The sequence below is a fragment of the Patiria miniata genome, unplaced genomic scaffold (assembly GCF_015706575.1).
Source record: "Patiria miniata isolate m_02_andy unplaced genomic scaffold, ASM1570657v1 HiC_scaffold_11, whole genome shotgun sequence".
NCBI lineage: Eukaryota > Metazoa > Echinodermata > Asteroidea > Valvatida > Asterinidae > Patiria > Patiria miniata.
This window is the reverse complement of record NW_024037049.1, coordinates 7693389-7705680: the sequence shown is the minus strand read 5'-3', so window position 1 is coordinate 7705680 and position 12292 is coordinate 7693389. Positions and strand designations below refer to the sequence as shown.

Sequence of the window (12292 nt, the reverse complement as noted above, 5' to 3'; positions counted from 1 at the left end):
AAAACTAGACATATGTTTGTGGACAAACATAGGGCTGTTTTGGTAGCTTTTTGTGACATGTGACATGTGTCATGTGTTCCATCAACGAAGGATGTGTAGTTCTGTTTATAATAAATGGTGGCATATAATATGTGATTCCATTCGCATAGGGCTTTGAATTATGACGTCACATGTCACGTGATGACGTCACATAAAGTTTCATCTATTACTATAATATTATGGTAAAGAACAACTTAGCCAGAGCAAACATCGTTGAAAGCAAGTTCGCGTCTTTCACCAATTTTAAATTACAAAGCACTTCCGGTTTCAACCAGAAGAAAGGTTCATGTGATTTATTTGCACATATTTAAAAAATGAAGACCCTCGATAATTCTATCAATTCCTGCAAAAATCATGTTCAGGTCTCGACCACCTAATTTTTTCTTACCTATAACACATCCCGGTCTAGCCACATACCAAGTTTAGACCCAATCAGACTTACAGTTCTGTAGATATAGGACTTCATAATATGCACGTAAATTTTCAAAAATCAATAAAAAAAATTAGGGGATGACGTCATCACGACGTCATAGTCTTGGCATTATTTTTGTATGAGGGTCTTCCTTGGCTGTAACATTGATGACGATTCCAGATCGCCAAGTTATAGAAATGGTGGCTTGAAAACGTGTACAAAGTCAACGGGCTAACACGTGTACAAAGTTAACGGGCTAAAAAAAAAAAAACACTGCAGAAACATTGCACCTTTAAATTTGTAATTTGCATTTGAACTGAACATTTTTATGAAATATTACTTGATATTCTGACCCTTAGGAATATGTTCAATTGAATGACAGCGCGAAAAAAATACGATTTCTCTTTCCTTCTCATAGTAATTCTCGGCTGAAGTTCAGAACTACTCAGTAAGATATCAGTGTTGTATAGGAAAAGACTTGTGGAAAATCCCACTGCAGAAAAACGGCACCTTTAAATACGTAACATAGGGCTTTTCGGCATTATGATTTGCTATTATACGTCCCTGACTATGCGCATGCATGAACATAAAATATGTCAAAGTTAGCCGAAAATCGGCTAAAACAGTCACTGTGATGTGGACAGGATTTGACCTCGGCAACACGTGCTCTGCAGGCTGACTGACATACGATGTACATGTATGTGCGTAACGTACGTGTATGTACATATAGACATTCTGTGCATGTTTTAGAGCAGAGGTATTGTCAGCCTGAAGTTTTAAGCGTGCGCAGGGCATGTCCGAGTTCGCTTATTGCCTCGAAGCTTTGAAATGTTTTAGACCCACCCTTAAATCGACAAAGTAAAAACTAACATAAAAACTGCCATGGTTGATTTTTCAGGGATTTTCAAATGAAAAAGGGTCTTTTTATTATAACTTCCGGTCTGATGACGTCATAGCTTAAAACTTCACACACGTCTTAAGTGGGTCAAGGTCATCATATACACCAATATTTAGGCGATTCCGACAAACTTCGCCACAGACATCTATTCAAAATACATTTTTGCTAATTTTCAACCTGTCGCTAGAGGGCGCTCGAAGATTGCATGACGTCATTGGTAGATGATTTAAAGAATCTTTTTAGCCAAAAGACTAACACTGTTAAAAGCAAAATCATATCTATAACCATTTTCAAATAAAAAGCCACTTCCGGTTTTGGCCTTTTTCGACCGGAAGCAAGGGTCACGTGATTTCACGCACACTGAATGAAATAAAGACCTCAACCTACTCTACCACTTGCCAGTAACAGAATGCTGCGGACGCGTACGGTTGATTTCTTATGCATTTTTAAATATTAAAAGTGTCACAATTTAATTGCCTATAAATACACACCGGATGACGTCATCATGACGTCATCATTACACAATGTTGTTTGAATTAGGGTCTTTGCTTGGACAAAGATTGGTGCAAATAAATTACTGGCAAAGAGTCAAAAATGCCCTTTGAAAATCGACAATTGTTTTTATTTCTGTGTACAAAGTCTATGGGAAAAATTAAATATTCAAAATTCTATGATAAATTAGTCGATGATGTCACGATGATGTCAATGTTCGGCACACAACTTCAGATGCTGGTCTTAGTGTGAGCCAAGTATAAAGTCAATCGGATTGATTTTAGTGCCCAAAGTAGCGGTAACAAAAAAACGTGTACAAATGCTATGGGCAAAATGACTGAAAAATAAAAAAAATAAAAAAATAACAATAAAAATCTTAACGAAAACAAAGGCTGTTTCGGCAAAGTGCCGAAACAGCCAATAACACTCACGCTGCAACACATCCACAACCAGCAGAAATCACTTCCACATGTCTGGTGAGAAGCACCCAAGTCTGGTACCGCTGGCCTGTCTGGCGTTGTTCTGGCTTGACTGTGGCCTTCACATATTCATGGGAAGTTATCCTATGTGTTTTACCTGAAAGAGGCAAAAAAATTAATGTACATACAATTTACAAAAAAATTGCAAGAAAGCTGCTATTTTGGTGACAGAGTAGCAAAATGAAATGAATTTTCCCATTTAAACCTCATGGGTCATTTTTAGTAACCAAAATTATGTGAAATGTGCTCATGTAGACTGGGACCCCGAGTGCACAAACATAAAAAATAAAATGAGGCTAGCTTTATGCATTCTTCAGGCAAGTTAATAGCATAGACATATATTATTTAGACATTGTTCACTTTGGTCTTGTCTACAAATACAGGAATACTTCCTGCAAAACATATCGAACATAAATGGGCAAAGAATGTGCATGTAGTATCAACATACCATCATTACTTATCTGGTCATGTAAAATGCTATGGAGATGCAGGGTTTTTTGTTTTAACCAAATTTTATTATTTTTTTCTCACTTCAACTTTCCAGATTCTGTTTTGGAACATTAAAAGAAATACAAATTGTGTCAAGATATCGATCATTGCCTTTAATTTTAACAACTTCATGGACGTTTTTTTCAATAACGAAAAATGTAAACTTGGCTTCGTTATATAGCCAGTAGGCCTAGGCCTACTGCTAGTCTAGGCTAGGCCCACCTGAAATTACGCTTTCCACATGACAGTCCATGAACATCAGATACCCGTCGTCGCTTTTGTACTGCGATAGCCGTTGTGGTGTCCATGCACAGTTCTTGACAAGATATGCAAAGACGTCTCCGAGAGACACGGATGCCATCTCTCTCAAATCTGTACTCCACGAAACATCACGGTCATTCAAATCCAACACCGTCCCGTCACTCGTCACAACTCTCCGACGTGCTTTCACCGACTCTTCATGATTACTCCCGCCTAAAACCTTATACCTCTCTGACGCCTTTTCTGCCAACTCTACTGACTCCCCTCCCCTCTCTTCTTTCCACTAAATGGAATTCCCTGTTCTTTCCAAAAAATTCTCAAGTTTTCTACTGACATTCGCTTAAACCGAGGCAAGTCGGCCATATTTATTTTTTTGTCGACCGGAACTAGAAAGATGGACTCTCCGTGGCAACCTCTAGGTGGCGCTCTGTATATGGAATCGCCCGTATTCAAACCTCTGTTACTTAGTTTGCTGAATAAGTGGCAAGTTAAGCTATCGGAATAATGCGCTGTGGACAGTGCGGTAATGTGGACAGTGCGTTAATAGGGGTATCGTAATCCATTAATGATTATCATTCCAGGGATTTTGTTGATAATCACAAGGTCAAACCTTTACTTTTTTCAAAGTTTAACTAATTCAGTTGTGAATTGAGCTGCAGAAACAAGTTCACAGTCACAGTAAATTATGTGTTGGGTGGGGGAGGGAGAGAGACAAATGGAAAGTGTTTGAGTATAAAGGGAATATCATGTTTCCTGTTAAGATCAATCATTCAAAGATTTGTTTACTCATTAAAACAATTATTTGCAAAACTGTACTCAAAACATAGCTTGTGCATTGCCCGACTTGGAGTGGTTTTGGCTATGCCCATTGCAAGCTGTTTAAAGGTGTTTTTTTATTGAATTTGTTGTAATTAAAAAGTCTTTGGAATGATGAATGATTTATGGTCTACAAGCTGTACCAATATAAGCACCAGCATCTATAACATACCTCCTTTTGAACACACTGTCCATATAGCCACAGTGCATTCATGCCATAGCTTAACTTGCCACTTACTCAACAAACTTGGAAACAGGGGTTTCTTGGCCTTTGTTTTGGATCGTGCTACTCAGTCATCCATGACGAAAGAGATGCAAATAAGATATCAATGAAAAGCTAATGAACTACACTTTAAGATGGAGCCACGTTGACAGTGTCCACATTCATAACTTTTACATATTAATCTGTTACTTTTGGATATAGTCATTCCACGTTAGTTTGCCATTGACGATAATTCCAAGAAATTTAGTTGAGTGAACCTGCGAAATAGGTTCACTGTTAAGTCAAACAGGAAATGGAAAAATAGAGTTAGTTGAAGTTAGTTTTACTTCGGATTTAGAGAAAGTTTGTTCGATTTGAACCAAGGAAAAGTATGTATGAGTTTGTCATTTTGTTAACCAAAGAGTGAAGATTAGAACTAGAGAAAGTGGTGATAGCGTCGTCAGCAAATAGTAGAAAAGACAACGTTGAAAAAGATTATTGAATATCATTGATGTACAAGAGAAATATTAGAGGCCTGAGAATAGACTCTTGAGGAACTCCATGGCTGATAGATCCCTACAAAGATTCAATATTGTTGATGACAGTGAACAGGTGTCTTTGATCTTGGCAGCTCTTAAACCAATCAATTAAGGGTACAATCCATGACACCATAGAAATCAAGTTAAGATATAAAAATGCTGTGATCGATAGTGTCAAACTAAAAACTTTGGAAAGATCCATGAAGATACCAGCAGTGTAAGAGTGAGAAGTAGAGATACAATCAGTGAGGTGAATGAGTGCCATATACGTTCAATGACCGGGACGACACCCGAATTGTTAACGAAAGAGGGTGTTGTTCTTGGAAGAAATTCAGAGAGTCGATTGTAGACAATTCTCTCAAGAATTTTGGTGAAACAAGGAAGGATTGAAATAGGATGATAGTTGTGGATATCAAGTGAGTCACCACTTTTGAAAATGGGCGTCACTCTAGCAACTTCAAGGTTTAATGGAACGGAACCAGGTAAAAAGGAAAGATTGAAACATGCGCTAAAGGAAGAGAAATAAATATAATAGGTTTAACAACATTGAGCAAATTTCATTGAACCCTGCACTGGTATTTTCCACACAAGTTATTCAATTCAGTTCAAAATACTTTATTTATCCTTAAAAGGCAATTATACGTCATTGGCCAGCTCAATTTTACAAACACTGAAATTTAATTACACGTCAAATATATCAATTGTAAATCAATATGAGGTATTGCCCTTCGACAACTTATAAACACTGTATACTCACCGCGTTACCTCCCGAGTGAAAGTTGGAAAAAAATCACTTGACTCAAACCCAAGACCTCCTGCTTTCTAGTGCAGACGTCTTACCACTCAACCACTGAGCTTGTGGGATTGGTTGGCTGGTTCGAATATGATGTACATATAGCAGCGGGAAACGTCCCCGACCAAGTGACTTTAGACCATAAGCAAGGCTGCTTGTGTAAGTTTAAAAGTACAAACTGTGCGATATTGACGCCTGTGCATGTTGCCAATGCTTGCGCGCGCTGCACCGAATAACAAAACAAACTACTAAATTAAATTTTCCTACGGTGCGTCTTAAGACGCATCGTTGGAAAGGCCTTCTTTCGTTGATTACTTCAAAATGATAGCTTGCCAGAAAGATTAATTTCACAGGGAGTTTAGTCCACTTACTATCTTTCAACCAAGTATGTTTTTCAACAATAATACGCCAGTTACTTTTTCGGATGGCTGCAAATGATGGACTATAGCTTTAACATTAACAGCATTCTACTACATTCTGATTTGTTTCAGCATCTGCCCAACTTTGTTATCCTGGACTTGTTTGGAAACCCTGTGGCATCAGTGGAAAATTACAGACTGTTTGTGGTGTATCACCTCAAGAATTTGAAGGCCTTGGATGGATCTGCTGTGGTAAAGCTTTTTAGGTTATATTTCACCTTACAGGTGCAGGCCGGCAGTCTGACCATCTGTCTGATGACTGCCAACAGACCTTCTTACCGCGCATCCCACCCTCTCTAGAGGAGGGCAAAACATATTTTTCCCAAAAAAATTCTTGTATTTTTCTTGATTTATCAGTTTTAGAGGGGGGGGGGGGCAGGGACATTTTGCCCCCCCCCCCAACTCATTAAATTTACACCACTATGACTTCGCACCTCTTTTTCTTTTCTTTTTGTCTCTTTTTTTTTCTTCCTTTTTTTTTTTTTGGCTTTTCCGGGGGGGGGGGGGGGGGGGGGGGCAAGCGCCCCCCCTTGCCCCCCCTCCCCTGTCCATCTGTCTGACCATATGGAACCCTTAAAGTGTACCATTTCATTGCTTTTAAGAAGAATTTCCTTGGCCTGTTGAGTCTTATCCTTAGTTCCTGACAGTTTTTGGCACCGCGACTCTATTTGCTAGTGTATGCCCTACACAAACATTTTCCGACAGAGAAGTTGTGGATTACAAAAAAAGTGGCCTTCTAAGTAGTAATCACAAGCTTTTGATTCACTATTAAACCGGGCTCTCAGTGTCTAGCTGAAAACAGAGAAATAATCACTTCACCTTTTACCTGAAATATCTTAGGCAAAGCGTTCTGACACAGACAGAATTTTTGTAAGCAGTTAAAAAAATTTGCCTTATGTATGTATGTTTTATTAAAGATGTCTTTCTCTTTCCTGTGAGTAGATGCAATAACTCTTTCTGTGTGGTGATCCACTACTTTTGTCAGGTTATAACAGTTTTGTCAGTGTTTTTAATGTTGTGTTGCTTTCGTAGGAATCTTCAGAAGGGGGAACTGCCAAGGATAAATTTGGTGGTAGGTTGACACAAGACTTCGTGGCAGAGAAACTAGGTCACTCTAATTTTCATGAAGTGCGGGAGCTCGACTTTCCCCAGAGTGCTCTTCGACAGGTTGACCTCGGCACAGGGGAACACTTTATTAATCTGAGAAGGTAAAAATTACAATATGTTATTATTGTAATCAAAGAGTCACTGCGAACTTACAGACCAGTTGCACCCTGGTAGCACACATTATGATAGCCCGTCGTTGGAATTTAGTTGAATTTAGTCTGTTAATGGGGCATTGCAAATCCCGCCTATGTCAGCTCGACCTCGGCAACCGACGTCAGATGGATATTCGAATGACGTTGTACCGACCCCACCTTTCACACTGAGGCCCAATGTCAATACGACGTTCAGCAAAAGCCACATTTTTGTTTTCCTGCCGACAGCGTCCCTACCTATAACCGACAGTACTGATGTACAGTTTCAGATGACCTGACATTGGCAGGTTGTATTATGAAGGCACATTTTCCAACTTCCCCCAACATCGTTCTGACTAACATATTCAGCCTGTTTACCAACTCCCTAAATCTGTTTGCCCGACATTAATAACACCCCTTCCCACATTTCCTCTGACGTTGGTCTGACTGAATACTTACCCGTAGGCCCAAGGTTCCAAAGTCCCATTCCCAATTTCCACTTGACGTCGGCCTGACTCTGTGATTTAACACGTTGTACCCGTCAATCGACTACCTAAATCCGGCCCAAATCAGTGGACTCCATATCTCCAAGAAAAAAATTATTGGCCTGTTGTCTTCTTCCAACCTACATTTAGTCAGGTGGCTTAGATTTAATTTTCGTCAAGATCGTGACCAACTGGTCCAAAGCACCAAACTTGGCAGATAGATTCTTATAGACCTAGAGAAGATATTTAGAAGGGGTGACACCTGAAATTCTTTTGGGAAGGGTGCCTAATTTGCATAAATCGTTAATCCCTGTCATGTAATATATTTATTCCCATATTTGGGTATATTTCTATTTTTTATTTTTTTGAAATTTGTATTTTGGGGATTCTACTTACATATCTTTACTTAAATGACATTTTCCAAAGCATATAAGTGACTGAATAATTATGAAGACATAGTAACGATCTAAAGTGGCTACTATTATGCCCTAAAATTGCGCGCATTTACCTTGTCTCCAGATATCATCAATTAGTCTTGCCAAACATCAGCATTGATGAACTTCAAATTCACCAAGTAGCTTATTGGTACAGTTACCCTATTAAAACCTTATGCAAAATCATGTGAACAATGATAACATCGTGATATTTAGCCCAGAAAACAAAAACTGGGAAAAAACGAGGTGTCCATAAATTAGGCTAACAAGTAGGTGAAGGGTTGCCTAACATAGGAGACTGGAACAAGTTCAAGGAAATTTCCAAAATTATTGTAAACAACAATAATCTCTTATTTGGGGGAATTTCGTTGAACTTGTTCAAGCCCCCACGTTACCCTTCCAGTACTAGCCCAATTTACGACACAAAATTTTCTCCCTTTTTTTGGTCTTTTGGGCTAAGCATCAAGATGTTATCAATTTTCACATGATTTCCCACTTATTTTTGTTAGGATAACTATGCCAGTAAGTAACTTTGTGAATTTGAAGCTCATCAATACCCACATTTGGCGAGACTAGTTGATGATATCTGAGGAAAAGGTACATGCGCGTAACTTTAGGGTAAAATAGTAGCCATTTTGGTTCTTTACTATGTCCTCACAATTATTCAGTCACTTATATGTTTTACAAAATGTTATTGAAGTAAGAATATGCAAGTAGAATCACCAAAAAACACTTTTCAAAAATATAAAAAAATAAAAATATACCCAAATATGGGAATAAATATATTACACTGCCAAAAATATATTTCTTATTTTGAGAAAAAAAAACTTAAAATAAGTTATTTTTTCTAGGGAGTGACACAAGAAAATATTTCTAAAGGGCCAATTCTTGTTTTAAGAAACTTTTAATTAGATTTTTTTCTAATGTTCTTGATTTAGGATAAATAATTTTCTTAACTTTTGTCAAAATAAGAAAAAAAATTCTAAATTTTTCTCAGTTATGTTTCTTATTTTAAGAAAAACTGCAAGAATTTTTTTCTTGTTACAATTTTCTAGGGAGTGACACAAGAAAACCTCTTTCCTTTTCTTGAATCAAGAATATAACCCCTTCATATTTCAAAAAAAAATCTAGTTTTTTTTCTTGTTTCTTACTCAACTTTTGTCAAATTAAGAATATTTTTTTCTAAACTTTTCTCAGTTTGTTTCTTATTTTAAGAAAAACTGCAAGAAAATTTTTCTTGTTACAATTTTCTAGGGAGTGACACAAGAAAACCTCTTTCCTTTTCTTGAATCAAGAATATAACCCTTTCATATTGCAAAAAAAAATCTAGTTTTTTTTCTTGTTTCTTTCTCAACTTTTGTCATATTAAGAATATTTTTTTTCTAAAGTTTTCTCATTATGTTTCTTATTTTAAAAAAAACTGCAAGAAAATTTATATTGCTCAATCCACCTGAAATCAACTTTTCTCAGTTATGTTTCTTATTTTAAGAAAAACTGCAAGAACAATTTTCTTGTTGCCATTTTCTAGGATTAGGAATGACACGAGAAAACCTTTTTCCTTTTCTTGAATCAAGACAATTAACTCCCAGCTGGAATTGTAATCTTGGTTTTTTTCTTGTTTCTGCTGAGGTTTTCTTGGATTCCAAAAGAAAAGACATCATAAATCTTAGTACAAATTAATGAGAATTGTTTTCCTACTACAAGAAAACAATTTTGCAAGCTAACTTCAAGGCAAAGGTACAATGTATGTATGCATTCATCCATAGCAGCAATGGATGCCATGAAGACATTCTGTTAATATTTAACAAATAAAAGTCCTTTGTTTCAGGCTTACCTTTTTTAATCACCCTGTATAGTTTGCTCATTTCAATAATAGTATTTTCACCTTACAACTTTATTTAAAAATGTTGTCACTGTCATAACTAGGCCAATATAGGGCCTACATTTTTATTGGTGAACTTCAATTCAAACCTTACTTTTGAGCATTATTCTCCAAACTTAGATTTGCTTCTCAGGCAGAGTCTAATCGCCAAACTCAGATTAACTTCTAACAATTCTAAAAATCAATTTTCATATCAGTGACTTCCACTTTATTTGTTACTTTCTATAAAAGAAAAGGAATTGCTATCTCACTTATGCTTAGTGGGTTATGTGTGCAATGTTCAACATGTATTACAGTATGCATGTACATACACATAACTTTGCAACTACCGATCCGAAACTTACACAACTTTCAATCTTTTCAATCCTTAAACATCTTCAACAATAAAGTTCATACAAATAGCCATCCTTAATCTATGATAATTAAGTTAAAACATGACAATAAAACTAACATTTGTACATACCTTTGGTAGAATAAAAACGATGGAAATGATAAGTGAATGTTCAGGCCTGACAGCTGAAACAATACACTTTTAAATTTCAGTTGGCCACTCCCCCAACAGCGCCCTCTGTTGTTCTGTCCAAAGTCATACAATTTTAATTTCATTCAAGAAAAGTTTTCTTAAAATGAGAAAGTATTTTTTTGTACAATGCATCAACAAAGAACACTTGGCAAGAATAATTTTCTTGAAGTGTAGCATTTTTGAAGACAAGAATTGTTTTTATTAACATAGGAAATATTTTCTTAAAATAAGAAAATAGATGGTAAATATGAGAAAAACACAGTTCGTAGTTCTTAAACAAATTTCTTATAATTTATTATAAGAAATTTTCTAAAACTTAGAAAATGTTCTTGTAATGAGAACAATTTTGAGAAAAAAAATCTTAAAAGAAGATATGATTTCTTCAAGTATATTTTATTAAATATTTTAAGAAGTATTTTCTTGCCCATTTTCTTTTTTCTTACAAATTATCTTAAATCTAGAATATTTTTCTAATTTCAAGAAAAGTTTTCTTAAGTAAGAAAATAATTTTTGGCAGTGTACACGGCAGGGATTAACGATTTATGCAAATTAGGCACCCTTCCCAAAAGAATTTGAGGTGTCACCCCTTCTAAATATCTTTTCTAGGGCTTCAAGAATCTATCTGCCAAGTTTGGTGCTTTGGACCAGTCGGTCACGATTCCGACCATATGCCACCTGACTAATTACAGGAGGAATTGAGTCATACAGTAGCAAATTTAACACACACATTTAATAGGATATCTTAGAACGTAGTGACAAAAGGTTTCCCAACAAACCCTTCAATATAATAATAATAATAATAATTAATTCTTATATAGCGCATTACATCATTGACACAATCTCAATGCGCTTTACAAAGTTAATAAAACAAATGTCATTAAATACACTAAAAAAGCTCATTAAAAATATTAATACATCACCAATCTATTGATTTAAATACCAAGTAAAACTCATTAAAAATACATTAAAACCACAATCAGTCAATCATCATGAATGTTATTTAAAAACCTGACGGAAGTAATACGTTTTTAGTGCTGACTTAAAAGATAAAAAAGAAGGTGCGTTCCGAATAAAATAAGGAAGCTTACTGGGTACTGCTACTGAAAAGGCACGCATGCCATAATGATTTTGATTGAAACAGGGCTGGACTAAGCGTGTTTCATTGGAGGAGCGAGTGGCTATAGAACTTTCCCGAACTGTCAACAAATCCAACAAATAACCAGGTGCATGTTTATGTAAGATTTTATAAACCAAGATAAGGATCTTGAACTCAATACGCTGTGCCACTGGAATCCAGTGAAGACTTTGGAGAACAGGGGTAATGTGCTGATATTTCTTAGTATGGGTAATAAGACGAGCGGCTGAGTTTTGAACTAATTGTAGCCTATGGATTAAATAGTCAGGAAGGCCATAAAGCAGGCTATTGCAATAATCCAGTCGTGACGTAATGAAGGCATGAATAAGTCGTTCAGTAGTGGTGCCATCTAAAACATTGCGAATTTTGCTAATGCGGTGCAAAGCAAAATATCCTGATTGGCACATTTTAGAGACATGAGTAGCCATATTACAGTGATTATCAAAATACACACCGAGATTCCTAATGACTGTGCTAGGAGTAATATCATTATTTCCAACGTGCAAACCTGACAAAAGGTCACATTTACGAAACGAGGAACGAAAATGAATCACCTCAGTCTTCGAATCATTGAAACTAAGCTTGTTCAAAAACATCCATTGTCTAATTTCCTTAACACATGCTTCAAGATGAGTCTTTGAATTATTACCATTCTTACAGGATACGTACAGCTGGGTGTCATCAGCATACAACATAAAATTGATGTTATGTTTCTTGAAAATATCGTCTAACGGTGCAAGGTATAATGTGAACAAA

The 12292-nt window shown here is 36.3% G+C and overlaps 1 protein-coding gene across 1 annotated transcript in view; it reads left to right on the top strand.

Annotated features, from left to right (window-relative positions):
- The window catches only part of LOC119743485 (leucine-rich repeat-containing protein 9-like), a gene marked incomplete at its 3' end in the record, with an annotated part of 155025 nt that overhangs the window by 106358 nt on the left and 36375 nt on the right, over positions 1-12292 (top strand). Inside the window, 2 exon segments of the mRNA XM_038219907.1 lie at positions 5912-6031; positions 6872-7047. Coding sequence (XP_038075835.1) covers positions 5912-6031; positions 6872-7047 — 296 coding nt within the window.